Source organism: Notamacropus eugenii, chromosome 1 (assembly GCF_028372415.1).
Source record: "Notamacropus eugenii isolate mMacEug1 chromosome 1, mMacEug1.pri_v2, whole genome shotgun sequence".
In the NCBI taxonomy this organism is placed as follows: Eukaryota; Metazoa; Chordata; class Mammalia; order Diprotodontia; family Macropodidae; genus Notamacropus; species Notamacropus eugenii.
The window spans coordinates 228,388,284-228,414,711 of NC_092872.1; the positions used below are offsets into that span (position 1 = coordinate 228,388,284).

The 26,428-nt window shown below is 37.0% G+C and overlaps 1 protein-coding gene across 1 annotated transcript in view; it reads right to left on the reverse strand.

Moving 5' to 3' along the window:
* Window positions 1-6,931: 6,931 nt before the first annotated feature.
* The window catches only part of RET (ret proto-oncogene), a 152,719-nt gene continuing 133,222 nt past the window's right edge, over window positions 6,932-26,428 (reverse strand). Inside the window, 6 exon segments of the mRNA XM_072628013.1 lie at window positions 6,932-16,419; window positions 16,422-16,535; window positions 18,069-18,216; window positions 19,615-19,714; window positions 20,864-21,001; window positions 26,301-26,371. Coding sequence (XP_072484114.1) covers window positions 16,385-16,419; window positions 16,422-16,535; window positions 18,069-18,216; window positions 19,615-19,714; window positions 20,864-21,001; window positions 26,301-26,371 — 606 coding nt within the window. The 3' untranslated portion in view covers window positions 6,932-16,384.

Here is a 26,428-nt window from a genome sequence, read left to right on the forward strand (position 1 = left end):
GTATTCATCTTATATCACTTTTCTGATTTTTTTTTAAAGTTTCTATCAGTTGTAGGATTTTGAATGGGGTACTAAAATTTTTCTTGGGACACTAGTCACTGGGCAAAAGATCTTAAAAGGTCTTAAAGTAAGATGAAACCCATGAACAAGGCACGAATTAAAGAAGTAATACCTTTGTTGTGAGAAAAGCCAATAGGAATCCACACATCATTCATTATTCACTATATGTACCCTTCCTGCAGTGATTTAGAGAATGTTTCCTAGTAAATTTATGGAGGTTTCCCTACATGTCATTAGGAAATAGCCAAACTCTAATCATTGAAAAATTATCTTCCAGTATAAATGCAAAACAAATTAAGAAGAGAGACTGTGCAATGACCAGTCCAAGCAGAAAGATTGTATTTCTCATAGAGGCTACAAAAAGGAGAATGGGAATGCACATTTAGTGCCCATCAAGTTCTTCTGCTTAGAATTCAATGGACTACCTTACCTTTTCAGCTTTAGATATTACCCTCGAGGTACTCTACACTCCAGCCAAGCTGGACTACTCTGTGCCCCTGGAACAGTGTTCCTTTCTGTTATTCACTCTGTTCCCTGTCATTATAATGCCCATCTCCCCTATGAAATTACTGTGAAAATCCTACCCAAAATTTTAAAACTCAAGTCAAATGTCACCTTTTCCAGGAAAACTACTGAAACCTGCAAAAAATAATTCCTCTAAAATTGCACATATTACTTTTTTTGTTACTCTCTAATGCACTTTGGTGATATTGAGTATTAAAGCTATAATGTTCCTATCTTCCTGTAAATCCCTTGAGGACAAAGACCATTTCTTCCCCTTAAGGGCAGGGATTGTATGACATATATAGTAGGGCCTTAATAACTGTTATGTTTGGTCTTTCTTGTAATTCATCAGGTTCCCTTCTTAGCTTGATGGAAATATTCCTTAGTAAGAGTCAATTCCCTTTGCCCTAATTCTGTGTTCTCCAAGTAACCTTCTAATCTAAGATTTGGTCTCCTTAGTGGGGCTTAATCAGTCAACATGGAGAGCTGCTTAGCAAGATCCTAACCTGGGTGTGTGTGTGTGTGTGTGTGTGTGTGTGTGTGTGTGTGTCTGTGAGTGTGTGTCTGTGTCTGTGTGTCTATGTCTGTGTGTGTGTCTGTGTGTGTGTCTTTTCTGCATGAATAAATGGGCATTCTGGTTTAATAGTTGATCTCTCACAACTTTACTTGACATGATTTAACTGTCTAAAGTTTGATCACCTTCTGCTGAACTGATAAAATATGTTTTCTGAATCTGTAAAGCTGAGGAACAAACTCAGGGGCATGGTGACCTCATGGAAGTATAGCATTGTCTGAAAGAACTAATCTATCAACAGAATTCATGGCAACGTTGAAACCTGTTTCCTTGGCAAGATTTGGTAAATGGGGAAGAGTAGGGAGAAGGGGCTGGGGGAAACCATAGCTAAAATTTAGAGCAGTTAGTTTCTTTAGGAAGTTGAAACAAAAGAGCACAATATTTACTAATATATGTGTATATGTGTTTATATATACATATGTGTATATACATGTATATGAATTTAAGTTGCATTTTACATAAAAGAAACACATCAGTCAGTCATATAACATTTCCATAAGCAAATCCACTAACAGTAGAAACAAAGTCATGGGGTTGGCTACACTCAGCCACTGTTGACAAATCTAATTCTTCTTCCAGTTTCTATTAATAAAATTCTCTTCTAGGCTGTGCTTGCCAACAATGAACAATTTTTAATGATTCGTAGATCAGTAAACCATGATCTGACCTGAGGGCAAGTAATCAGTACACAAAATTGAAGGACAGATCCAAACTTTACTCTAATGACTCTCTCATTCATCCAAGTGAAATTGTTAGACTAACTGCCCTTTTTTGCTTCTTGGGTCATTGGTTAATTATAATTTAATAAGAACAGTGAGACTAATTTTCATCTTGTAGAAGTCAAATGGGATAAGATCTTTCCATTGAATAAAATTTAAGAAGTTAGACTGCTTTAATTTTTAAGGATTTTAAAAATCTAACTTCTTAATATACTATATAGAATTCCAGTCTTATGAAAATATTGTTTTATTTCCCTTCTGTTTTGAAGTTTCTTATTTTTTCTTTTAACCAATTAGCTTCTGCACTAGCCTGAATTTTCTTTGCTCTTATTATTACCCATTTTTTCCTTTCACTCCCCTCCTTTCTTACCACAAAATGTAACATGCCAAATGCCTTTTTACTTAAGTAACATGACATGAAATCAGAGCACCAAGGTTACTTTTCTTTGCTTTTAGACTAGCAATGGTCTTAGCTCAGTCATAAAACTCGCTACTTAATCATTTTCTGTCTTTTTAGCTTTTCCCATGATTAAAACATACATATGCTATATATATGTCTGTGTTAATATATACATATTCAACATATAACAACTTAACGAGACACCATGCTATTTTCTTAAAATGTCTATCTGGGAAAGAAGAACATATACAAATCAAGTGGTATAGCAGTTACTGGGTTAACTTCATACTATTTATGTAGCAGCTACTTACTACTTCCCCACACTTCATTTTCTTCATCTTTTACATGGTGGTGAGGGCTGTTTGGGTCTCAGTTTACTTATTCCTAAAATGACTCTATGACTAGATCATCTTTAAGGAAACTTCCCCACTCTAAACTTTACAATCCCGTGAACTCATGGTATAGAAAGAAAAATAAATATCTTAGAGAAACTGACCAGCTACACAAGTACACTTTTTAAGTCATTATATTGCATCAAGAAATGTTTTTTTTTTCCTTTGGAGCAGAACAATTATAACTCTTCTTTCTGCAGGGTCATTTCTACAAAAGCAACAATGTTGTAAAAATACATAGCCAGGATGAGTTAAAAACTGGGAAATCTTGTCCAAAGACAAATACAGTGTAGCCACAGATTGACTTGGCTAGCACAAATGAAAGGGGCATTATACCCAGTTCTTTTTCTACACTTCAATTCAATCTGGCATCCTCACTAGTTGGTTTTTAAGGTTAATTCTAGCCTCCAGTAAAGCTTGATTCCTTCATATATTGTCCTACTTTTACCATGTGGACATTATTGGCCTCTGACATTTTCCCCTTTAACCTGCCAAGTTAAAAAACTTGTGCCAAATATAAGCACAGAATATTTTTCTTCATGTTCAAAACTACCCCTTTCTTCCCCCTTCCCCTACTTACCCACTTCTACTAACTCAGTTCTGGTTTTAGATATGCAGGATCTCAAGAGAGGTACTTGAATAGTCTGGTCTTGTGTTCCTCAACAGAGACCTTTGTTCTCCACTGATAATACCTCCATAGTTAGTGTACTCCCTTGCTCTCAGATTTTCCCCATCGCTGTGATTCTAAAGCCCTGACTGTCCTTGTATGAATCCAAGTGCCTATCTGCTACTTCCTACTCCATTACTCCTATCATTTTCAATCCTACTTTTTCCTCATGTCTCCAGATTTCACTGCTCCTTCCACTACTCTCTAGAATGCATCCTCTATAATTAACAAACTTGTTTGCATCTTAAAACTTTTTTCTTTTCTCAGTCCCTCCACCGTTGGCTTTCATAGAGCCCTGGCTCCCATCTGATCACACTGAATTCTGGGCCACACTTTCTAGTCAGGGGTTCACTTTTGCTCAAACTGTGATTCACTGGTCATGGTGGGGATTTAGAATACTTGCCTCCTGGTGCCATTTCTAAATTCTTTCCTGATCACCATCCATCAGTCAAGTAGGTTTTAAGCACTTCTTTGTGCCAGGCACTATGCCAGGTCCTTGAGGTATGAGTTCAAAGAATGAAACCATTCCATAATTTCTCCTCTTGCAAGGTGCATTCAGTTCAAACTTATTACCCAATCAAGATTGTGACCAGCAAAACCCGGATCTGATAAACAATCAAGACCCTTGACAACATTCTCCTTACTTCCTCAATGAGCTCAGTGCCTAGCGCACAGTCTTGACTCCACCCAAATTCTTCCATTATTAACATATATAGTGATACTAGCCTTCAAATACCATAACTTCCTAGTTCCTCAATCTACTCATTTCCAATGGCAAATTCATTTGCTTTGGGGCAGCTAGATGGTACAGAGGATAAAACACCAGACCTGGGGTCAGGAGGACCTAATTCAAAACCAATCTTAGACACTTACTAGCTGTGTGACCCTGAACAAGTCATTTGTTTGCTTCAGTCTCTTCATCTGTAAAATCCAGAGAAGGAAATGGCAAACCACTCCAGTATCTTTGTCAAGAAAACCCCAAATGGGGTCACAAAAAGTCAGACATGACTGAACAGCATTCTTCTAGTTTACCTCAGTCACGCACAGAGATAGTCATATCTTCCATCTCGTCATCACCTACAAGTGTTTCACTTCAACATTCATGAACATGGAAAGTCTTTTATCTGATTATAATCTTTTATCATCTTTATCATCACCCTCTATCCCTGACCCTGTTTTTCATGATAACCAGGACCTTCGGTCCCCTCCAGACAAATCCTTTCCCAAGTCATCACCAGGCATCTACTCTCCTCCTTTCTCTATCTTGACCCCTTAGGGAATCAGTTCAACTGTAGACTATCCTCTGCACTTGAGTTCCTTGTCCTCTGCTCTATCGTGAATCTTGCCTTGTCAAACCTCAACCTTGGATTACTCCCACCATGGAGCTCCTTCATACCTGTTCACATGCTGCTGGATGGAGCTGTAGGAAATCACAAAACCATGCTAACTCCAGCCTAAAGGGGGGTTCTGCCTTGGGAACGGATGGATCTGGGGATCAAATAGATTGTGTCAGCCAGATGACATGCAATTAATTGTTCCAATTTTGCTCTACATTCATCAATCTAATTAAACTAAATTATAACCTTGAGAGACGGCAAGAAAAGACCATGCCAGAGGCTGAATGAGTCCTACTCCTTGATGAGAATCCAAATTGTAAAAATGACACAATGATGGTGGGGTGAGAATGGAGAGGTGGGTGCAAAATGCTGATTGATTGACAATCATATTCCTGGGGATATTGGTTATTTACAAAATCCAGGCAACTGGTCATAATAATGCTTGTTTTAAGGAATATAAAAATACCCTAAATGTATTAATAAGCTAATTTTCACCCACATTAGAAGGGTTATTTTTATCACAGGGAGGAATTTTTCATACTTGAATCACAATCATATTTGTAATTTCCTTTACAAAAGACTTTATCAAAGGATGCCTTTAAAGAGTAGTTTTTTCCTTGCATTTAATGATTTCATTGCAGTTGCTGGCCAATAAATTGGTGTACAGAAGAACTTAAAGAAAAGTTGCCAGATGAAGATCAATAAAAAATGAAGGAAAAGGTCTTAAATCAATTTAAGATATGATATAACTTATAGAAATCTGTCTTACACTAATTTTTGCAGGAACACATCTAGTGCTTAAAGTACACCTGTTAGGTGGTATATATAAGAAGATTATGAAATATATACTGGAGTGAATACTGGATTCTCAATTCTACTAGAATGTATACACACATACATACATATATGTGTTTGTATGTGTTCTTGGAGGAATAGAAAAGGAAGAGGGTTTTGAATTCTCCAAGCCATAATTTCCATTACCATGTTACGTGTCTGTGCTTATGTTTATGTATGTTCATATACACACATGTACACTCACATGTATATGTATATGTGTGTGTGTAGCAAGGTAGTAGAAATTATTGTTTGTTGGAAAATGTCAAAACTCTCCGTTTCCTCCAAGAATGAGGATAGTAGTAAGAGTTACATTTGGATTTCAAATATGAACCTTGCTATTTCTTCCTCTTTCCTCTTCCCCCTCTCCTCTTCTGCTCTCACATTTTGTGGAAGTTAATGTGATAAAATTATATCATTACCACTGAACATTCACTTTGTGACAATTTTAGATTCTTTAGAAATTAAAAAAACTTATAATTATTGAGAGAAACAATAGCCTTTATTAAAAAGAGGAAAGGATAACTATAGGAACTGTTCAGTGAGTATTCATGTCTATAATCAGTTACATAAAGAGATGTGACTTTTTCTACCTTGCAAAAGAGAGAACTGACTGGCCTGGAGGAAACTCAACATAAAACTTTGAAACCAGTTTTGAAGTCTAAATTTGTCATTGTTTCCTATATTCTTTCTTTGGACATGAAATGCCTACAGGACTTGTGTACAGGAAAGTGAAACCAACTACAACTACCAACTTTAAGAGCCTATAATTCATTTGGGAAACATTTTGTATGCCTAAATCCATGTGGAATCTTCCATTCACTCATGCAATAAGCATACAGTTAAAACTTGGGCTAGATTTTAGTTGCTTAGGAGAACTGCCTGTGGGTAAATGGCTTCTCAGGAATACTAGAACTGGAAAGGACTTTAAGTGGTAATTTAAGCCAAGCACCCGATTTTGCCCATGAGAAAACTTGAGCCTAAAGAATTGAAGCAATTTTCCCCAGGATAGACAACTAAAGATAAGTAGTTAGGCAAAGACACAAAAGCCAGCCTCGGGTATCTTTCAGAGAGCTGTGATAGAGTAGCATTTGTAAACTAATGGTTCCATTTGTCAAGGTAATAGAATGAAGACTTTCTCCTCCCACCCTTAGCAAAATTAGCAAAGCAAAAGAAGCTAGTTCTATCTACCATAGTTTTATATATTTCAAACCTTCCCCAGGGGAAAGAATAATTGGGTGGGAAGTGTGTCTGTCAGCTGTTGGAAACAAGACTCAAGAACATGAAATTCTTGCGCTATACTGAACAACTGAATATATCTATATTCAGGTTTAGAAAAATGTTTAAATACATGGGCAGAATTTATTTTTAAAATATCGGATAAAATAAGCTTTGGTATTATATAGTACATCTGAAAAATAATGAGTCCTTTTTCTGAGTAGTCTGTCATTTTCACATATTGGCATATTTATTGCATATTTAATAGTGCATTGGCTACATCAGGAGCAGAAAAATCTTTATGTGAAAGTGCAAAAATGTACAATATAGAGGAAACTTTCTACACAGTTGATAATAATACTGTTTCTTTTGTATGACAATTTGATTTTTTTTCAATACCGGGAAAGCAAAGTCAAGGCAAACATTTATTTTTCTAGCATACTGTTAAGAACCAAACATGAAGGAACTATGTACAACCCATGTATATACATACATATACATATATATACACACACACATTATTTCTCTCATGGCATATCTATTGCATTTTGGCTAGAATCTTCAGAATTAATTTACAAAGTTATATTTGGTATTTTGGTGGTTAAAAAGAGATTTAACAAAGGAGTAAACATTAGACAAGAAAGTATTTGCTAATCAAGTTTTCTTAACCATCCCAAGTTTAGTCTTTGGATTAAAATTTTTTTAAATGATCCATATTTTTATTAACAGTTTTTGTTTTCACCCATCTTTTTTATGATCTTGATGACAGGCAAGAAATACAGGGGCTAGTTTCATTTCACTGTACAGTACAAATTTAAATATATCACAAAGGAAGAATATTACAAAACTGACTTGAAATGTACATATGCAGGACTATTACTGAACATTTTACGACAGTTTTAATTTGTTAGAATGTTCACAACACCTCTTTATAATGGAATTGTTAAAAGTCATAGTCAAATACATTAGAGGATTAGCCATTTTTAAAAAGTATAAGTTTGTTAAATTACTCTGATCAAGATGAAAATATAAGAGAATTCTGATGTTGCTCAGTTGTTCAATCATGTCCAATTCTTCATGACCTTATTCCACTGGGATTTCTTGGCAAAAATACTGGATTGGTTTGCCATTTTCTTCTCCAAAATGTCCCCATTTTACAGATGAAGATCTGAGGCAAAAAGGGGCTAAGTGATTTGCTCAGAGCCATAAGGCTAGTATCTGGGTTTGAGCTCAGGTCTCTCTGACTCCAGGCCCAGTGTTCTGTCCCCTGAACCACCTTGCTGCCTCTAAAAGAACCCTAATTTTACCTAAATTCTTTATCCCATTATTTTTTAAAAGATACTTTCTATGAACTTTGTGTATAATTTTTCATTAAAGAAACTCTCAAATAACAGCTACTCATTTTAATCTGCTTTGCTGGCAAGAATAATCACATCAATGAAATACTGGATTCTTGAAGCATTCACCCACAGCTAATGAAAGATGGCTGACCAGAATCTACATGAGCAGTGAAAAGATAGCTTTAAATTCTAGAATTCTTACCCTTGTTTGATGTCCCATCGTCAGTTAGCTAAAGATCAATCTTGATTTTGCCTTACACTTTAATTTACTAGTAAAAAAAAAAAAATCTGTAAATTAAAGGAATTATATGAGGATTTAATGGTCAAACTGAAGAAAAAAATCTCTGGGCAAAAAGTCATTCTTACTGTCTACGTTTCTGTAACAGAGACCTAGATGATTCCCTAGTTTCTGGTTCAAGAAGTTAATGCTTTATAACCCTTGAATCAAACCAGTGACATAATACAAATGAAAAAAATTAAAATGAGTTCATCGGACAGATCACTCCTCTCAAGATCAAATGAAGTTTACAAGACCATTGTAAACCAAGAGGAAAACTGAAGCTCCATGAGAGACTAGCTGCAATCCCCCCAAAGGATGATTCCTCCCCACTGCCTAGCACAGTCAATTTCTCCTCCCTTTCCTTTTTCGAGGTATAAATTTATGCCAGGTGAAAACCATAATGTTCAATGTTGAAGCAGGGCCTTGTAGCTATATCTTTATGGTAGAATGAAGTAACTCCAACCTCAGGTCCTAGGAAATAGTACTTGTTTTATTGAAATGATTTTGTTTATAGTTATAACCTCTCAAAGTTTTATAGCACCTTCCTGTTATGCCTTCCCAAATTATTTTAATGAGCTCTGCAATGAAAATGAAATGGCAAGTACAAATCTTTATTTAGAATCAAACAGTAGGAAGTATGCTTGAATGTTGATATGAGCTGAATTTGGGCAAGGGTTCCAACATTTGTTATATGTATGATCACAGAGAAGCCACCAAACCTTTCTGAATGGGTTTCCTTTTCTTTCCATCTCAAACACGCTGTAAGGAAAACATTTGGTAAACCTTAAAGAGGTGTATACTATGAGCTATTTTTCATGGTAATCAAAAGATTAAATTTACTTCACATTACGAAGTTAGCTCCTTTTTAAGGGAAACTCAGGAAATGATTTGATGACCTTTAAAAAAAAACTGACAGCAATACAATTTTTTCACTTGGGAATGTTAAGAAATTCTCATCTTTTAATATTAAATAAAATGCACTCCCTCTGCACCTCTGCATTTTAGAGTCCTTAGCTTCTCTCAAGGCCCAGTTCAGTCCCTACTTCTAATCCTAGATGTTAGCACTTTCTCCCTTTATGTTGTCTTATATTTATCTATGAAAATGTCATAACCCATCATTGGAATAAAAATACCTTAAGGGCAAATACTTTTTTTTTTTTTACTTATTTTTGTATCTACAACACATATGAAATGCATGGAAAAATTCTCAACTAAGAAAATGTAGCTGCATATCACAGATAGATCTTGCTTTGAAGAAATAGGCTTGCTGAAGTTAGGAAGGAAGGTTGTCAATTTCAAACAGATCAGCTTTCATGCCACAGCATTGAAGGCTTCAAATTTGCACATAAGTGCATTAGTTCATAAGTTCATTAGTTTCCTGACACTCTACAAAACCAGTCCTTTCTTCCTTCCGGGTACCTAATATTTCAGATCAAATCTACAGATCTTGTAGAATTTTGTTTGGGGGACTAAATTTTAATTTTTATAGATTCCTCTTCAGATATTAGAATAGAGACTCAACCTCATATCTGTAAATTTAAAAGAAAATTAGGTGTGTTTCAGTACAACTGCTTTCCTTTGTAATCTCCATTAATTTTATGCATTGAAAAACATTATTTTGAGAAGAGGTTCATTACCTTTACTAGACTGCCAAAGGGGGTCCATACCATATAACAATGAGGCTCCCCAGACTGATGTAACCTTCAGAGATCATCTGATCCCATTCCCTTAGTTGTATCTTTCACAAGGTCACAGAACAGAATCCATCTTTGGTCTTTCATTTACCATAGGGCCTAGTGCTCTTTCCCAGCCTTCTTTAGGATTAAGCCCTCTACTTATTTCTTAAATTTAGAGGCAATTGAGGTTAAGTGACTTGTCCAGGATCATACTCGTGTCTGAGGTTGAATTTGAACTCAGGGCCTCCTAACTCCAGGGCCAGTACTCCATCTACTGAACCACTTAGCTGCTCCAAGCTCTCTATTTATTAAATAAGTGGTCAGGAAACAATCATCCTTTCTTTTGGCCCATACTTGTCACTGTTCTTTGGAGGATAGGATTTAATTCAAACAATCTCCCGAGTGCAAGGGGTTCACGCAGCTCTTCTTGTAGAAATTTGTTTTTAACAATAGCAAGATTTGATTATGGCAGCATGGGCTTGAGAAGTGAAGAGACATCTTTTAAGGGAGGGTTAAAGTTTGATATTCCTGTGTTTATTCTGAAAAGAAATTGTTTACTTGAAAACAGGAAAACTGAGGGACACCTAGGTGGCACAGTGAACGGAGCAACGACCCTGAAGTTAGGAGGACCTGAGTTCAAATCTGATCTCAGACACTTTAACACTTACTAGCTGTGTGATCTAGGCAAGTTACTTAACCCCACATGCCTTATCTTTGCCCCTCTAAAAAAAATAGGAAAATTTAGGATACAGACATTTGTGTAATATGTCTCCTTTATGCGGTACATACTTTACTGCATTTCATTTTACAGTTGAGAAACACAAGGTTCACTTCTAATTTTCTGGCTGTTGCCTGTTGGTTATTAAAGAGTGTTGGTAATTGTGATGACTCCCTGGAAAAGTCATGCTTCTTTCACTTCTCACTGCTCAGAGAATTACTTTATAAACCTAAATCTCTGTACTTAGCCCAACTCATTTTTTCCTTCTCCTTTTAATTAATTGTTCTCAATAATTCTTTCCCTTTCTGGGTACAAATAAAAGCTGCCAAACCCTTGAAATGCCCTCATACTCCAGAGCTTGGCAATCCTAAAAAGATTTACACGTGCAAGGAACTTTATAGACATTACTAATACAGTGTATTTATTAATCTGTTCTTCATGCGTCTTAAGATCTTGGTCCCCAGAGGAGCCAATTCTTGGCTTGACACTGGGTGGTTGCTACCAGAGATCTGCCAGTCAGCATTCTTCCCTTTATGAATGCAAAAAAAGCCAGGCTCATTTCTCTAGGAGTCCAAGACTTTGGAGTACAAGGAGTTCCCTCCACCACAAAGGAGGATGTAAAGAGAAGCGAAAATCCAGCCTGAAACAAGTAGGGAGTGAAAGGGAGGCTAGACATTTATTCATTCACTTAATGCTAAGGTAGCTGCACAAAGACCATGGGAAGGACAGAAATGAGGTAGTCACCCTACTGGTGAAGATTTTCTATTCCTACTTAACGTCGCAATAGCCCTTTAGGATAAAGTACCTACCTTAGGTGAAGTGAAATTTTAAAAAAACCGTATGACAATAGTAGTTATGATTCTTCCCAGAAAATGTCAAATTTACAGAATTTTAAAACTTCTAATACTTGATAATGAACCTGAGGATTATTTTATAACACAAAAAATCTCCTTTGTTCAATATTTCACACAGCAAAGTTAACAGAACCAGCAAAACCCAGGTGGTGTTTCAATATGATACAATGCCACCGAAGTACAGCCTAGTATTTTGTTTTATCTGTGTTATTGCTTATAGATATAATAAAGAAAAAAACCAGACACCTAAAACAAACTTTAATATTTTTATTCAAAGGTTAACATATGCAACTTAATGTATCCTATGTTTGAGCCTCCCCCAACTCCTTGTCACCTAAGAAATTATAAAATCCTCTTTCCATAGCTCACCTGTTGAAGTATTTTACTAAAACTGAGTGCTCAATCTATCTGAAAGTAGGCAAATGTGCAGCCTAGTTTTAAAGGTATCATCTCCTAAAATCATACCTTAACACTGCGTGTTGTTACAGCATCATGAGGTGGTTACTTGCCTTCTTTTAAATGGGACTTCCCATGTGACATGTCAAATGTAGCTTAGACAGTTTTTAAAGCTAATTTCCTATACTTAATGTACCAGTGAACCATCTCTAATGCTCCTGCTGCTTTACAGAGTATTTTTTAAAAATCATAATGCTAATGTTCACCACTAGATTTTCCCTTGGGCATTTCCAGAACTTGCTACATTAACACCAACAAATAAAACTTATTAATGCAGCAGAGCCAAAGATAGCTGCTCTTCCCTCTTAACTAGTCCACACTTCTTAGAAAAGAAAATTTGGAACTCAGCTACAGAAAATGGCAGTTTTCTCTGTTAACAAATCTAACTGGTTTCTTCTTAATACGCCTTCTAGCTATGATAATTTGTATTTATGCTCTCTAGAGAAGTGGGGCAGACCAACATGGGTCAAGAGAATTAACTCTAATCCATTTTCACAAAAAGGAAACTTCAAACAAACATTTTTGAAGGTATTTTTTAATGTCACTGAAGTGTATTTTGTTCCACTAGAGAATTATTAAATGAAGGATAAGAGGAAGTGGTACCAGTTTCAAGGTCAATATATTTTAGTGTGGACTGGCATTTATTTTCCCTCTAAGGACTATGGGCAATAAAGATATATGTGCATATAGGTTCATTGACATATTATGTGATTGTATGCATTCATGCTTTTTGGATGGATAGTAACAGTTAATTTTCTCCCCCTTGGGTTAATAATAGTTTGAAGTTGTCCTACAAGTAGGAAGTTTCAGAGACTTGTTTTCACAATCCCAAAGTAGTTTTTTCTATATATTATAGCTCAAAGGAAAGGATATGAAGCAATAATTTTTTTGTTTGACTGAAATGAGTCAAGTTTACTTAGACTGGGGAAATTTGTACTTTTCCTTCTAATATTTTTTGAGATAATATATTTGCCCAAACTCTTCCGCCCTTGGGAAATTCATGCAAACAGGTCTGAATCACCTGCTGGTTTCTGAGCTTTGGAGGGGAGTCTTCTTAATTTTGGAGTCTGTGGGACCTATTAACCTCCTGGTACAATCTCTTTTAAAATTTATATTTATATTCACAAGCTTCTGCTAACTCTTTAAAGGCCTCTTCAAGTTCATTTTGCCTGGGGAAGTCTGTAATACATGAGTCTGGGAATTTTCAAAAGTCAAAGGGAACTAATAAACCAATGATATCCAAGATCCCTTATCTTGCCTCTAAATCTTTAAATTTAGACAGTCTATCTTTAATTCCCAAACAGAAGAGAAAGCAGGTAACAGATCTAGCTCACTAGCCTCAGGAGCAGCTACATCAGAGACACACAGACAACCCCTACTTAAGCTGCCTTATTTTTCATGTGCACTCTGGAGATGGGATATAAACAAAAACATTCCACACACAAATGTGAGCTAATTGATAGTACAGAACATCTCATGTTTTCAACTGATTCTTCCCAATGTCATTTATTGCTGAGAGGTTAATGAACGGCTGATACAGAATCATCTCCAATTCAAGATCACCAGGTAGGAAGATATGAAATGTCAGCATCTGATATTCAAGCTAAAGCATAAAACGGAAACTTAAGGCTGAAATCTCACCCTGGCCCTTGAGACCTTTTTGTATTTATATGTCTTATATATTGTATATGTCTCTCTAATAGCACCTCACCCTCCCACCCTAGAACACAAACAAAAGAAACACCACTTCTGTTTGCTCCCAAACGAATAAATATGAAGCAGATTACAACTGCTCTGTTTATTTGCCCAGACTGAGGAAGGGAGGGGCTAAAAGGTGACCAATTCAATGTCCGACAATTATGAAGGTTTTTAATAAACAACTATACATGAACATTTTTTTGCATGCAAAAAATTCATCTAAAAATGCTTTTCTTTGGCTGGCTAAATTGTGTGTCAAGATGTCAAGAAGTCAGATGTGATATGTCTTCAAGTGATTTTTATAACTAAAATGTTTCCTATTAAGGCCTTATTCTGAATTTCATTATGGTTGTGTAAACTTTGCACTCCTAAGGTTTCATAACTTAAAACTAGAAATGTTAAAAAAAAATAAGGAAGTTTGCAATTTTTATGGTACATGATTTTTATTTAAATGACTGAAATTGGTTAATCTTTCACCTTGATTGCAAGCAGAGACCCAAACAAAATCAGCATAGTATAACTGCCTTCAGTAATGAGAGTTTAAGTATCTTTTTTAAAATAACTGAGATTGTTACTCAGTACCTGGTAAGTTCTCCTGTGCATATGTATATGTAACCAATATGACTGGCAAATCCTAATATTTTCCCAGCTCAGGAACAGACATCAGGAGATGCAAGAAGCCAGAGGTAACATCCATCAAAACAGTGCATTCTGAAAATCCTCCTCTCTCTTCCTCTGATAGGGGCTGATCAACTTACTATAGTAATTCACCTTTACTGTGGAAGCACTTACTATTTCGAGAGTCTATCTTTAATTTTTCTATTTGATAAAGCTATGATAAAACATAGAAAAAGCAAATATTTAGCCACAACAGCTATTTGAAAGAGAACTATCACAGTATATCTCCAAAATGTCATAGACTCAAGACTCTGTAACATCTTGAGTCAGATTTTTCATTGCTATCCTGTGTACCTTAAGAGTGTGAGAATATATATGTATATATATAATATATGTGTGTGTGTATATACATATATATTTCACCAATGTACACACTAGTTCTCTCAGTCAAACCAAAACGCCAAAATAATACTGCTTTTTTGATTTTTTTATAAAATACAGTATTCTTATGAAAACTATTTTAAATCCTATCACAGTGCTTGAAATCTAAAGACCAGGCAGTGTTTTGGCAACCCGACTCTCTTTTATGAAATGACAGACATGAGCATACTGGTAACATATGGTGCTGACAACAAAATAATACCCACAGAGACTTACAAGTCATAAACTACAACACATGAGCCATGTTTTGAATAAATATGACTGTTCAGGAACACTGAATTATAGAGCAAGTTGCTTGTGAGTTCAAATACTTTAAGAGAACAAAAACTCTTGCTACAGCAGCTTTAAATTACAAAATACAAGGAAAAAATAGTCCATCCATGTACCTTTTTGTGGAAGCTCTATAAGAGCCAAAACATTCTCTGAACTCTATTGAAACCCTATCATCTCCTGTTCCAAGTTGTAGCAACTCTTCTTCATTGCCAATGCTACTTCTAACGTAACTAGCTAGAATGCCTCCTACATAAAGAAGCTGGTAACAGAACTGTCGGACAAACTAACCTGAATATGAGTCTAAGCTACTCATAATTTGCAAGACAAACAATTTACAAAGCTATGTTGATAGTGATGTTGTGTATTGAAAGCATATGATGGGATTGGAAGCTGAGAAGGTCCCTTCTGCCATCCAGAATCATTGAGAGAAATCTGGAACATATTCATTTGAAAATACCCTGTATTTTCTACACTGTTCTCATAGAAGGAATTATGATTATGGAAGAATGTAACAGTAGCAAGATGGATGTAATGGTAAATATGTTGTGGTTTTGTGAACACTCGTCACTTACATCAGTCTTTATATATAGCATATCTGGTATCAAACTTCTCTCCATTGTGCTAAAAGTTAGAATCTTAAGTTTTAAATCTGGTAAAAACAATTCTTTTTTTGCTAAGAAAAGATAACAACACCTTTGTAAAATAAATTTTCAGGATCTCAAATGTTGAGATAATTCTGTACTGAGATTTCCTGCTCTCTCTTCACCCCATGACAGGGTTTCATTATAGCATCAAGCTTTTGCTAACCTTCTGATTTTCAAACAAGTGCGATTAATTTGGAATAATACTTTTATGAACTTTTTTTTTGTGCTTCATGCTTTTTTCGTGTTGCCTTGTTTCATGGCAACCAAAAAAATTTTAGTGGTTCAGGTAAAATAATTATTATGTACTAACACCCTTTTTTGTGAACAACTGACCTGAAAAATTGTAAGCATGAAGTTTCATTAGGTAGTGATCAGATACCAAACTGGACCTTTCTGCTGAGTGGGGGAGGGAGGAGTAAAAAACAAGAGTTAATAAAATACTGGAACTAGAATTTTCATCCAGTTTGATATGTTTCCCAAGAGGGGGAATCATCTGTTACCTTAAGTAAAGCCATGTAAGAAAGCAGTTAAAACAAACTACCAAAAACGAGTTTGCTGTTCTAAAATTAACGTTGGCTTAACCAGTTTAAATTGCACAAAGAACGAGCCAGCGGACTTTCCATTCTTTGCATGTTTCTTCCCCCTTGTGAGTCCATTACCTTCACAAAGAAATTTTAACTATTAAACTTGTCCATTAATTTTGCCGCTGAGGGTGAAACCATCCAGTTAGCATATACACTATCATTTGCATATCTTGAAAACACAGAGTTAGTGCCATCGAATCTTGTGAGTGGGACAGGACTCTCCTCAGGCCAGTTCGGGTATGACATGCCTAAAAATGAAAACAGATAATTTTTTCTGCACTGAAGAACCAAAACTTCATGTGCAGACAGTAAGGCCCTTGGCAAAACTCCCTTTGTTGTCAGAACCAAACTTCTGACTTTTGCACCAAATACATGAAATATTCTAAGTTTCCAGGTTTTTGAAACACAAATTACAATAATGGGCAAAAAATCAAAAGTTCTCTTGATAAAATTAACTCTGAAGGAACTAGGCTTGGGCTTTTTTAAGCGTCCCAGTATTAAAACTTATTTATATATTAATAGCAACAAAAAAGGAAAACAGCATGATGCTGTCCCAAACAGGTCATTCCACCAAAAAGGTTTTTTTGGTTTTGGGGTTTTTTGTTTTTTTTTGGTATGGAAAGTGCTTTAAGCTAAAATAAGCCTACTTAGCAGTCATCATGGAACTATCAGATACTTCTGCTCTTTCCACGAGGGATAAGGACCTTGGGTATCTAAGAGAAGCATGCATGCCTGCAAGATACCAGATCTAGATTCTACACTAAATCCAAAGTCATTTACAAATCGTAGATCCAATATGCTGAAAAATGGAAAATCTTCAGTTCAAAAAAAGCCACTTCAAGTTGTTTTTTTAAATTATAAAACTACAAGACAAGAAAATATCTTTAGAGAACCTAATCAGGAGGCAAAAAGTAGGAGTTTTGGCAAGAACCATATTTACTGTCCATCTCACCACCACAATATGCTAGAATATTCTTCTTTCAAAATAACCTGCTACAGTTTTTTATGATAGCATCATGAGGCTATGTAGGAACACAAAGGATGTGAAAACAGTGGACTGCTTTTTTTCAGAGTTGCCATCACTGCTTTATCTTTCTGAAGGTTCTAAAAACAGTGCTCACGTTCTCCTGCTGTCTGGACAGGCCAAGTTAAGGTCCCATCTCAAGTGAAGCACAGATCTCTGCTTATTAAACCTCTCACTTGTATACAAAAGCAGAGATTGAAGCATTCATATTCTATGAGACAAGACTGTTCAAATATTATTGGGCCCATTCCCAAATTGAGCTAAATCTTTTTCACTTTTTTTCAAAGTAAATGCTTCCCCAAATCCAGCTGATTTGCCCAAGTGGTTAAATTACAGGTACATTAATCTGATATAATGGATCCCATTTTCCCACCCCCCCCCCATAAATGTATACTTGGATTTGTTAACCACATTTAAAACCTCCCCTGAGAATACTTCCCTGATCTATATTTCTCCTTTTACCACATATATTTGGTAATTTTACTTATTTTCACATCCCTTTTCTTTTTAAACAGAGTTGCAAAATGCCTGAAATATAAACCTAATGCAAAGTTTAACATTTACAAACGAAAAAAGCTTTCCAAGCAAACTTTGATTTCATTCAAACCAGAAACACTCTTTAAAGGGATACAGAGTGTGAAGACAGTGCAGAAGGAAAAAAATAAAATCAGGAGTGGTTGTGTGTGTGTGTGTGTGTGTGTGTGTGTGTGTGTATACATGTGTTGCTAGAATCTAGTAAATGCATGTGAAATTCTACCATAGAGTTTGTTTTCAATCCATGTGGAAGGGAGGGTTCGAGGGAGGGGAGCATTATTACAGTCCACGAGGGGTGTCTCCTCTTCTGAAAGGCCATCGTCATAAAGTAAGGAGTCAGATGGAGTGGAAGCTGCAAGATCCAAGTAGTCCTAGCAAAACAGAGGTGTGAAAGAAAAGTCAGGTCACTGATAAAGGGAACAATGGTAAGTGTAGCCTTTCCCCAAAGCATCAAGTAGAACAATAAATGCTGTAACTATCTAGGATATCTCCTGCATGACCTCCTTTACAGGTACTTGGGTCATCAACCTAAGAATGGCAAATTCCTTAGAATGCTTCATTTAAATCACTCGTGTTTTACCAAGTATTTCCCAATAAACATATAAAAGTATATAATAGATATGCAAAGATTTGCCAGATGTGTATATATGTATATATATCTTTTCTTAGCTTTCCTTTAGAGAAATTAGTATTACTGTAATGTGCCATTGATGTTTTAAAACTTAATAATAAAGAATCCTCTAAACCAGTGTCCAACTCTTCCCCCATTAGAATGTGGGATTCTTGAAAGAAAGAACTGTTTTTTCACCTTTCTTTATATACCCAGTGCTTAGTACAATGTCTGGAGCATAGTAGGCACCTGATAAATGCTTGTTGTTTACTAAGTACTGTGCTATTTCCTTATGGATGGAGCTCTCTAAGGCCAGTGGAATGCAAGTTCAAATAATAAGTTCTAGAAATCCTGAACCAGATTCAAATACTGGCTTAAAGTTGGCTTGTGTCTTGGTCAACTAAGGACCAGCCTAGCTCATTTCAGGGCCCTTGATCACTAACAGTTAGGCCAGTAGAGAACTTTTTGTATTCTCAGACTGTGTCTATCTTGTCCAGGATGAAAGTATAATAGTTACTGGCTCAGAAGCTTTTAGCTTGCTCTGTTTTTTCTGATCAGGGCCAATTCTCCCCTACCTTAGGCAGTCCAATGGCACTCTCCTCCAGGGAGGCTTATCATATTGGTGCCAGACTTAGCATGGACACATGATTGGTTATAGTCTTACTGCAACTCAGGACTCTGGAATTCAAGTGACCCACTTGCCTCAGTCTCCCTAGTAAGCCAGGACTACAAGCCCACGTCACCACACCTGGCTGAGATTAATATATTTTAGACACTTCACATTTACTTAAGGCAAGAAGTAACAAAGTACCTAAAGCTTTCTCTAGCTTCTCCTATTTATACCAAAACTGATTCAGTTAGGTTTTTGAGAATTTTCTTTGACAGCTATTTGCTGGTAGCTGTCCTTAGGTTAAATGTCTGGCTAGTGCCTGAATATTCAAATGATACCTCTGGGTGTCATGACTTTGACACAGAGAAACTAGTCTGTATTATGTGTGCAAAACAGAATTCAGTGATCAAGGCAGCAAATTTTTCATAACTGAATTTGAAATTTCAAGCTAAAGGGCATTTTATATGGCAGCACATGATTCATAAATAGAAATCCTTAACTGTCAAAATCAACCTAGAGTCAGACAGCCAAAAACCTAAGTAGACTCACCCTACTTTTCACCATCATCTTCTCTAGGTCTTTGCTGATTTCGCCAAATGTTGGCCTCTTATCTGGTTCCTGTTTCCAGCAGTGCAACATTAGATTGTACCTGTAAGAGACAGAGCAAACCAATGGTAGCAGGAAGATGGTTTTGGATTGAAGTTCCCATATCCAGAGGTAATAATTTTCAAATATTTTAAATTTTTCATTGATTCTTTTTCAAGTACATTCTTTATTTTGGTCCAGGCAACAAAGTGTAGTAGATAGATTGCTGGATGCAAAATCAGGAATACCTGGGTTCAAATCCCTCCTTAGGTACCTACTTACTACCTGTGAGACACTGGCTTTGTCACTTAATCTCATTGACCTCAGTTTCCTCATCCATAAAGTGAAAAGGTTGAACTCAATGGCCTCTAAGGTTCCTTCCAGCTTTAAAATGATGATATATCAAGTATAGACAATTCTTCAAAGAGAAAACCCTCTCTTATTTAATAATATGCTTTCTGACTTAGAAACTAACTCTCTATTAACTCAACCACTCAGCCTATCAAACTCATTATAAACTGATCAATTATTTTAAAAACCATTAGGGTTTAGTGTTGGGCACTGATAGACGCATTTTCAGCAGCAGACTTTTCGATCAGGCACATGTAGCTTTCAGCTGGTATTTATAGCCTAAAGTTTTATAAGTACAAAAGGCCAGTTTAGCTCTAGTACCCATTTTTGAAGTCTGATATAATTTCTGGACTTTGCTAGAACATTTTGGAATCTCTCAATAATTTGCTGAATGATTTTTCACTTCAATGCAAATAAGATTCATAAAGAATTCGTCAAATAATATACAATAAAGATGACATGTAAACGTCAGGTAATTAAAAGGTTCCTAACTTTGAGGGCAAAAACAGTTGAGAGGCTGACAGCTAAAGGGACATAAAATGTGTACTCATTTACAAATCTCTGAAAATCCCATCAATTCTTCCTGAATTTCTCTCATGACCGTCTGCCAGCAGCTATCCGAGCGTTGGGTTAAAATGTTTGGCTAGCACTTGAAAATTCAAATGGTATCATGGTATCATGACCTAGAAGAGAAACTGCAGTCTGTAATATATGTGCAAAAACAGGACTTACTCAATGACCAAGGTATAAGAGTCATTTGGTAATTAATCAGATCAGCATAACAGTACCTGCTATTTGTTTTGTGACTCCTTGCAATTTAATCCAGAATTTCAATAAATGAATAAAATCAAATTATACTTACATTTCTTCACTACAGTTTTCAGGCCTCTCCATTCGATAGCCTGTTTTTAGAAGGTTGAAGAGACGTTCAGGAGGAATACCAGGATAGGGGTTTCCTCCTAGGGTCACAATCTCCCAGAGAAGCACACCAAATGACCACCTGAGAAAGCAAAAAGCAAGTCCTTCAAGTGGTTCAAATAGCCAGGAAACACCGTCAATAACCTTGTCCCCTCTCCTAGCTCTCAAACAAACCCCTCAGCATGACCTCATCTGTAAGAAGAAAGGTCTGTACACAGTCCACGTCCCAGCAATCATGAAGGTACAGCCAGCACTCCTTGAGAATTTCTGCCCTAGCTACAAAAAAATTGGAATGAGTGATGTGTTAACCCCCAATGACTAAGTAACTAACTCTGATTTAGCTACGTAAGTCAGGCTCAGTCCAAAGGGTCTAGGGCCACATGTGGCCCTCGAACTGCATCCAAACTTCACATAACAAATTCCCTTCCTAAAAGGATTTGTTCTGTAAAACTTAAGACTCAGTCAAAAGGCTGAGGACCTATAAGGCCACAAATTCCCCACCCCTGGTTTAGACACTTTGGTCTTGATATTCTGCTTAGAAAAACAGGAAAGTCTGCTTCATTATGTTCCAGGGCCCACCAATTCTGTTTTGCCTGCACTAACTAGCTTTGTGAGACTAGGGACATCAAACAATCTCTGTAAATGAGTTTCCTTAATCTATACAGTAAGGGAACTGGAAGGAGGATCTGTGGGCTCTCCATTCATCTATAAGACATGTTCCTAAATAGCTTGTAGGACCATAGAGTAAGAAGCCTTAGAGGTCAGGTAGGCCAACCCTTCCTATTTTACAGATGAGGAAACCTGAGTCCCAAAGATGTTAAATGACTTTTCCCAGGTCAGGCAGACCGTAAGTGTAAAAGCTAGGATTTGAGCCCAGGTCTGTGCATATTCCAAGTCCAATGCTTTTTCCATGGCACTGTACAAAATCACTGATGAAATTCTCTTTCCAGAGCTCAGAAGGTAAGGAAAATAAACACTGCCATCATACAGAGAAAAGTTTTCCTTGGTTGAAAAGGAAAAAAAAAACATCTATCAAGAAATATATTAATCATTCACATCCAATCATTAGGAATGCTCAATCAGTTTCTAGGACTTTAGGGTCCAGGAAACACCTCATTCACAAATCCTATCCCTGCCTTTCACACCTGGCAGCCACTTTTAAGTACAAGTCTTGGGATCATGAGGGCTAACACTTTTCCCCAAACTCCTCAGCTGGCTACTTGACTTCTCTATATGCTGCAAAAATATTCTCATCAGCCACATGGCAAGAAAATCCAGCCTAACTAAAATGAAGGGTGATTAATGTCAGAAGGCTGAACAGTCAGTGACTTTACAGGAAGATACATCAAACTCCTGTCTGTTCAGGCATCCTTTGCAATGTTGTAATCAACAACAGACACCAAGTTACCTTTGGATGTGGGGGAGGAGGGCATGGAAAATCAGTTACCTTTCCCTTACTTGGTTTGAATAGTTCTAAGAAAAGAGTGGTCTCCAGCAGTTTGAAAACTCTGGCTTACTATCATAAACAGGACAGGTTTCTTCCTGTCCTCCCCTGCTTAGTTCAAGCATAACCCTTTCCTGATAAAGGGGAGACATGCACCCAACTGTTTAGAAAAGGTGAGTGAGGAACTGTGGAGATTAGAAGGAAGGTGAGAGTACATGAGGATGAAGTTGTGTACAATTCTCAGGAGAACAAAGCTGAGGACACTTGGATCACAGCAAGAAGGAATACAACTGGAGGCATGTACCAGCAGCACTAGTTAAGCTTTAAGACACAGGTCTCTGGTGGGGTCTTTAGATGACACCAGCTGGTCAGGAAGACTGAACCCTGCATGAGAGGATATGAAAATATTTTGATGGGCTAGAGCAATGGGTTAAATTTAAAATGAAGTTCAATAGGGAGAATTATATGGTACCGTATTTAGCTTCAAGAAAGCCTCCCCCACCAGAGTGAAGTGAGCAGAACTGGGAGAACATTGTATACAGTAACAGGAACACTGTGAGAAAATCAACTTTGATAGACTTGGCACTTCTCAACAGTTCAATGATCTAAGACAATTCCAAAAGACTCATGATGGAAAATGCTAATCCACATCCAGACAAAGAACTATGGAGTCTGAATGCTGATCAAAGCATACTATTTGCTCTCTTTCTTGTTGTTTTTTCTTTCTCATGGCTTTTCCCTTTGGTTCTGATTCTTTTTTCACAACATGACTAATGTGGAAATATGTTTAATATGATCATACATGTGGAGACTGTATCAGATTGCATGCCATCTTGGGAACAGGAGAGTGGAGGGAGGGAAGGAAATTTTAGAACTCAAAATCTTATAAAAGCAAATGTGCAAAACTAAAAATAAGTAAATGAATTAAAAAAAAAGAAAAATAAATTATCCTCCCTGGCACAGAAAAGCAGTTTAGAAAAGGTCTGGAGGGTTTTAGGAAATTGTAAGCTCAGTGAGCAATCTTCGTGGCACAACAGCCAGAAAGATAAATGGGATCTTGGGCTACACTAAGAGAGGCCATGACTTTCAGGAATAAGGAGGCTTTCTGAACTATCAGAAAGTGAATGCACTTCTATCATGTGATGCTCAGCTTGAGAACCACAGTATAAGAAGGTCAGAGAGAAGCTTGAGAGTATCCAAAGGTTGGCAATAAGGATGAGAAAATGATGTAGGTCTACATCATATGGGATGATTTGAAAGAACTGAGGAGATTTAGCCTGGAGGAGAGAAGACTTAGAGGGAAAAATGATAGCTGTCTTCAAATATATGGCAGGCTGCCATGGGGGAAAGAGATGAGTTTTATTCCATTTGGCCTCTGAGGATAAAACCAAGAGCAGTGGGTGGATGTTGCAGAGAGACCAATTTAGACTTGATGTCAGAAAAAAAAACTTCCTAACAGTAAGAGTTGTCCAAAAGTAGGGTGGACTCCTTTTCATTGCAGGTCTATTTTTAATGATAATAATTATAATAGCTAGCACTTTCATGACTTGAAGGTTTGCAAAGAGCCTTACATATGACATCTCACTCTCACAACAACCCTGTCAGAGCATTTTATTAATCCTACTTTGTATATGAGGAAACTGAGGTGAGAGGTTAAGTGACCTGCTCATGATTACAGAGATAATCAGGATTTGAACTCCTGTCTCCAACCAGTTACTGCCCAATCCACATGCCCAGCTAGCTGTCTCCAAACAGAAAGCAGATGGTCACACACCAGAGTGTTCATGGAGGATTAGTCCCTCTGGAGTGCGGGCTTGCCAAGCTCTTTTCAGGGGTGCTCCTCCACCTTCGGTGCCCACCTGAATCACTCAGCTCTTACCTGTGGCTCTCACCAAGAAGCTGCAGCATGAGCAATGACCAGAGACCTGTAAACCATCTCAGCTGACAGGCTAAACCAGATTGAGGATAAGAGAGTAACTGACAGAACTCAAACCTATTGGTGAATCAGGGGGTGTCTACACCAAGCATGTGAAGGTTTTCTCCCATAGAATGGGAAGATAAGAACTATCTGTTCCAAAAGCCATGAAAGCAGCTGAAGCAGGTGCTGAGGAGTGCTTAGAGTTTGGTTAGACATCAAAGTAGTTCCAAGGTCATCCACTGCATCCTGGGCCACTGCTAGTTGTTTTGACTTTGGTCTTGTCACTAGATTTCAATGACTCAGGAAGAGAAAATGAGGCCAATGACTTTTTGCAACACTTTGTGTCTCTCTTAAATCCAATTCAGGAGCAAGTCAAGACATCAACAGTGATGTCATTGGTCCTCTTTCAAAAATGAAGGATGAACAAGCAGAGATTTCTCTCACCTTGAAGTGACACTGCTAAGATCCATTATAACTCAACTCTGATTTTGCGAATGCCACCTGCTTGAACAGCACAGCAGAAGCTTGTCCCTGCTCTAGCTTTCATTCTTCCTCCGCTCTCTTCCCTCAATAATTATAATAAATAATAATCATGTGACAATGTGAGATGTAACATCCACAGAACATTCAAAATGAGCCTGCTCCCACATCTGCCTATGATTTGTGACTAATGACCGTACAAGTTAGAATCTGGATGACAAATGCAGCATTACAGCAAGTCCCTGTGTGTTGGCAAAAAAAAAAAAAAAAAAGATGAGTGAGGAACGTAAGGGCTCGCACTGACAGCTTAGACGCTTATTTGATTCTGCTGCCATTTGGTGGAAATGGGGAGGGAAAAATGAGAAGCTCATGCAACTGAAGGACTCCTGGCAATAAGTCACACTCAAGTACAAAAAGCCCAAAACCTCTTCAAATCAACAAACATAGGAGAAAGTTACTGATTATAGAGGAAAATGGAATGAAGTTACAAGTATTTCATTTGCTTAGGTAAAAAATTACCACAAACCACTTTACAAAAAAAAAGTTTGTATTAAAGTAAGTTTCAAACATGATTTACAGCATATTTTGGACAATCTTTAACTATTTTTCATTCATACTAAATCACAAGGAAGATGTCCAACCCTAAGGAAATACAGTCTCAGAGAATGGCTGTCCCGGTTCTTAGGATATAGTACAGTACAGAGGGAAAAGAAATGTCTCTGGAGTTACAGGATACGAATTCGAATCCTGTATCTGATACTTACTACCTATGACTTGTTGGATGACTTTAGGCAAGTCATTTAATCTTTCTGGTCCTCAGTTTTCCTTATCTGAAGAATGGGTAGCTTAGTCCAGATGGCCCGTGATGGTCTTTCCAGTTCTGGATTTAAGGATCATATCCTGTGAGAGCCTGTCCTAGTCTGCATGGCTGCCCTACACCCTCAAAGGTGATTAAGTTAGTAACGACAAATCTTTTCACCTCTTGTTTGCAAAGTGTATTTGTTGGACAATTCATCCTTTTTCATGGTCTTCTCTAACACCAAACTTTAAGAATCTGGGCTTAACAGAAGCTACAGTGTTCATGAACCTCAAGTCCATACTCTCCCCTTAACAAGAGACTAATTTTAACCTGAGATTCAACTCTTTTTGCTCCTTACAATTTGACCATCAGCCTAGTTCTAAAGGTTTCATGTTAAAGAATAAAGTTGGCTATATATTTGTCACTGAATTTCCAGCACACCCACAAAGGAGGTCTAGGTATTGAAAATGGAGGAGATTGAACAGAGACCCCCTACCTCACTTCTTAGGTACCCTACCAATGGTCATCAGAACTTTAGCTACCATGAAGTTGACTATCATACCTCAGATGCATGACCAAAAACTGAAAAAAAAAAAAAAAAAAGATGATGGACTATGCACTCCTAGAACTATACTATCTATTTCATTAAAGACCCAACCACATATAAAGTCAATGTACACATGGGTGTATTAAATGAATATGCTAGGTTCACTAAGAGGTCCATACACATACACACTTACACATCACTTTGGGTAGTGTAGATATGATCGAAAAGAGACTCAATTGCCATCCACTTTACAGGAATACGGCCCTATGGGAGGGAAAAAAAGGACAAAGACATTAATATGGCTTATAATCAACTGATAAA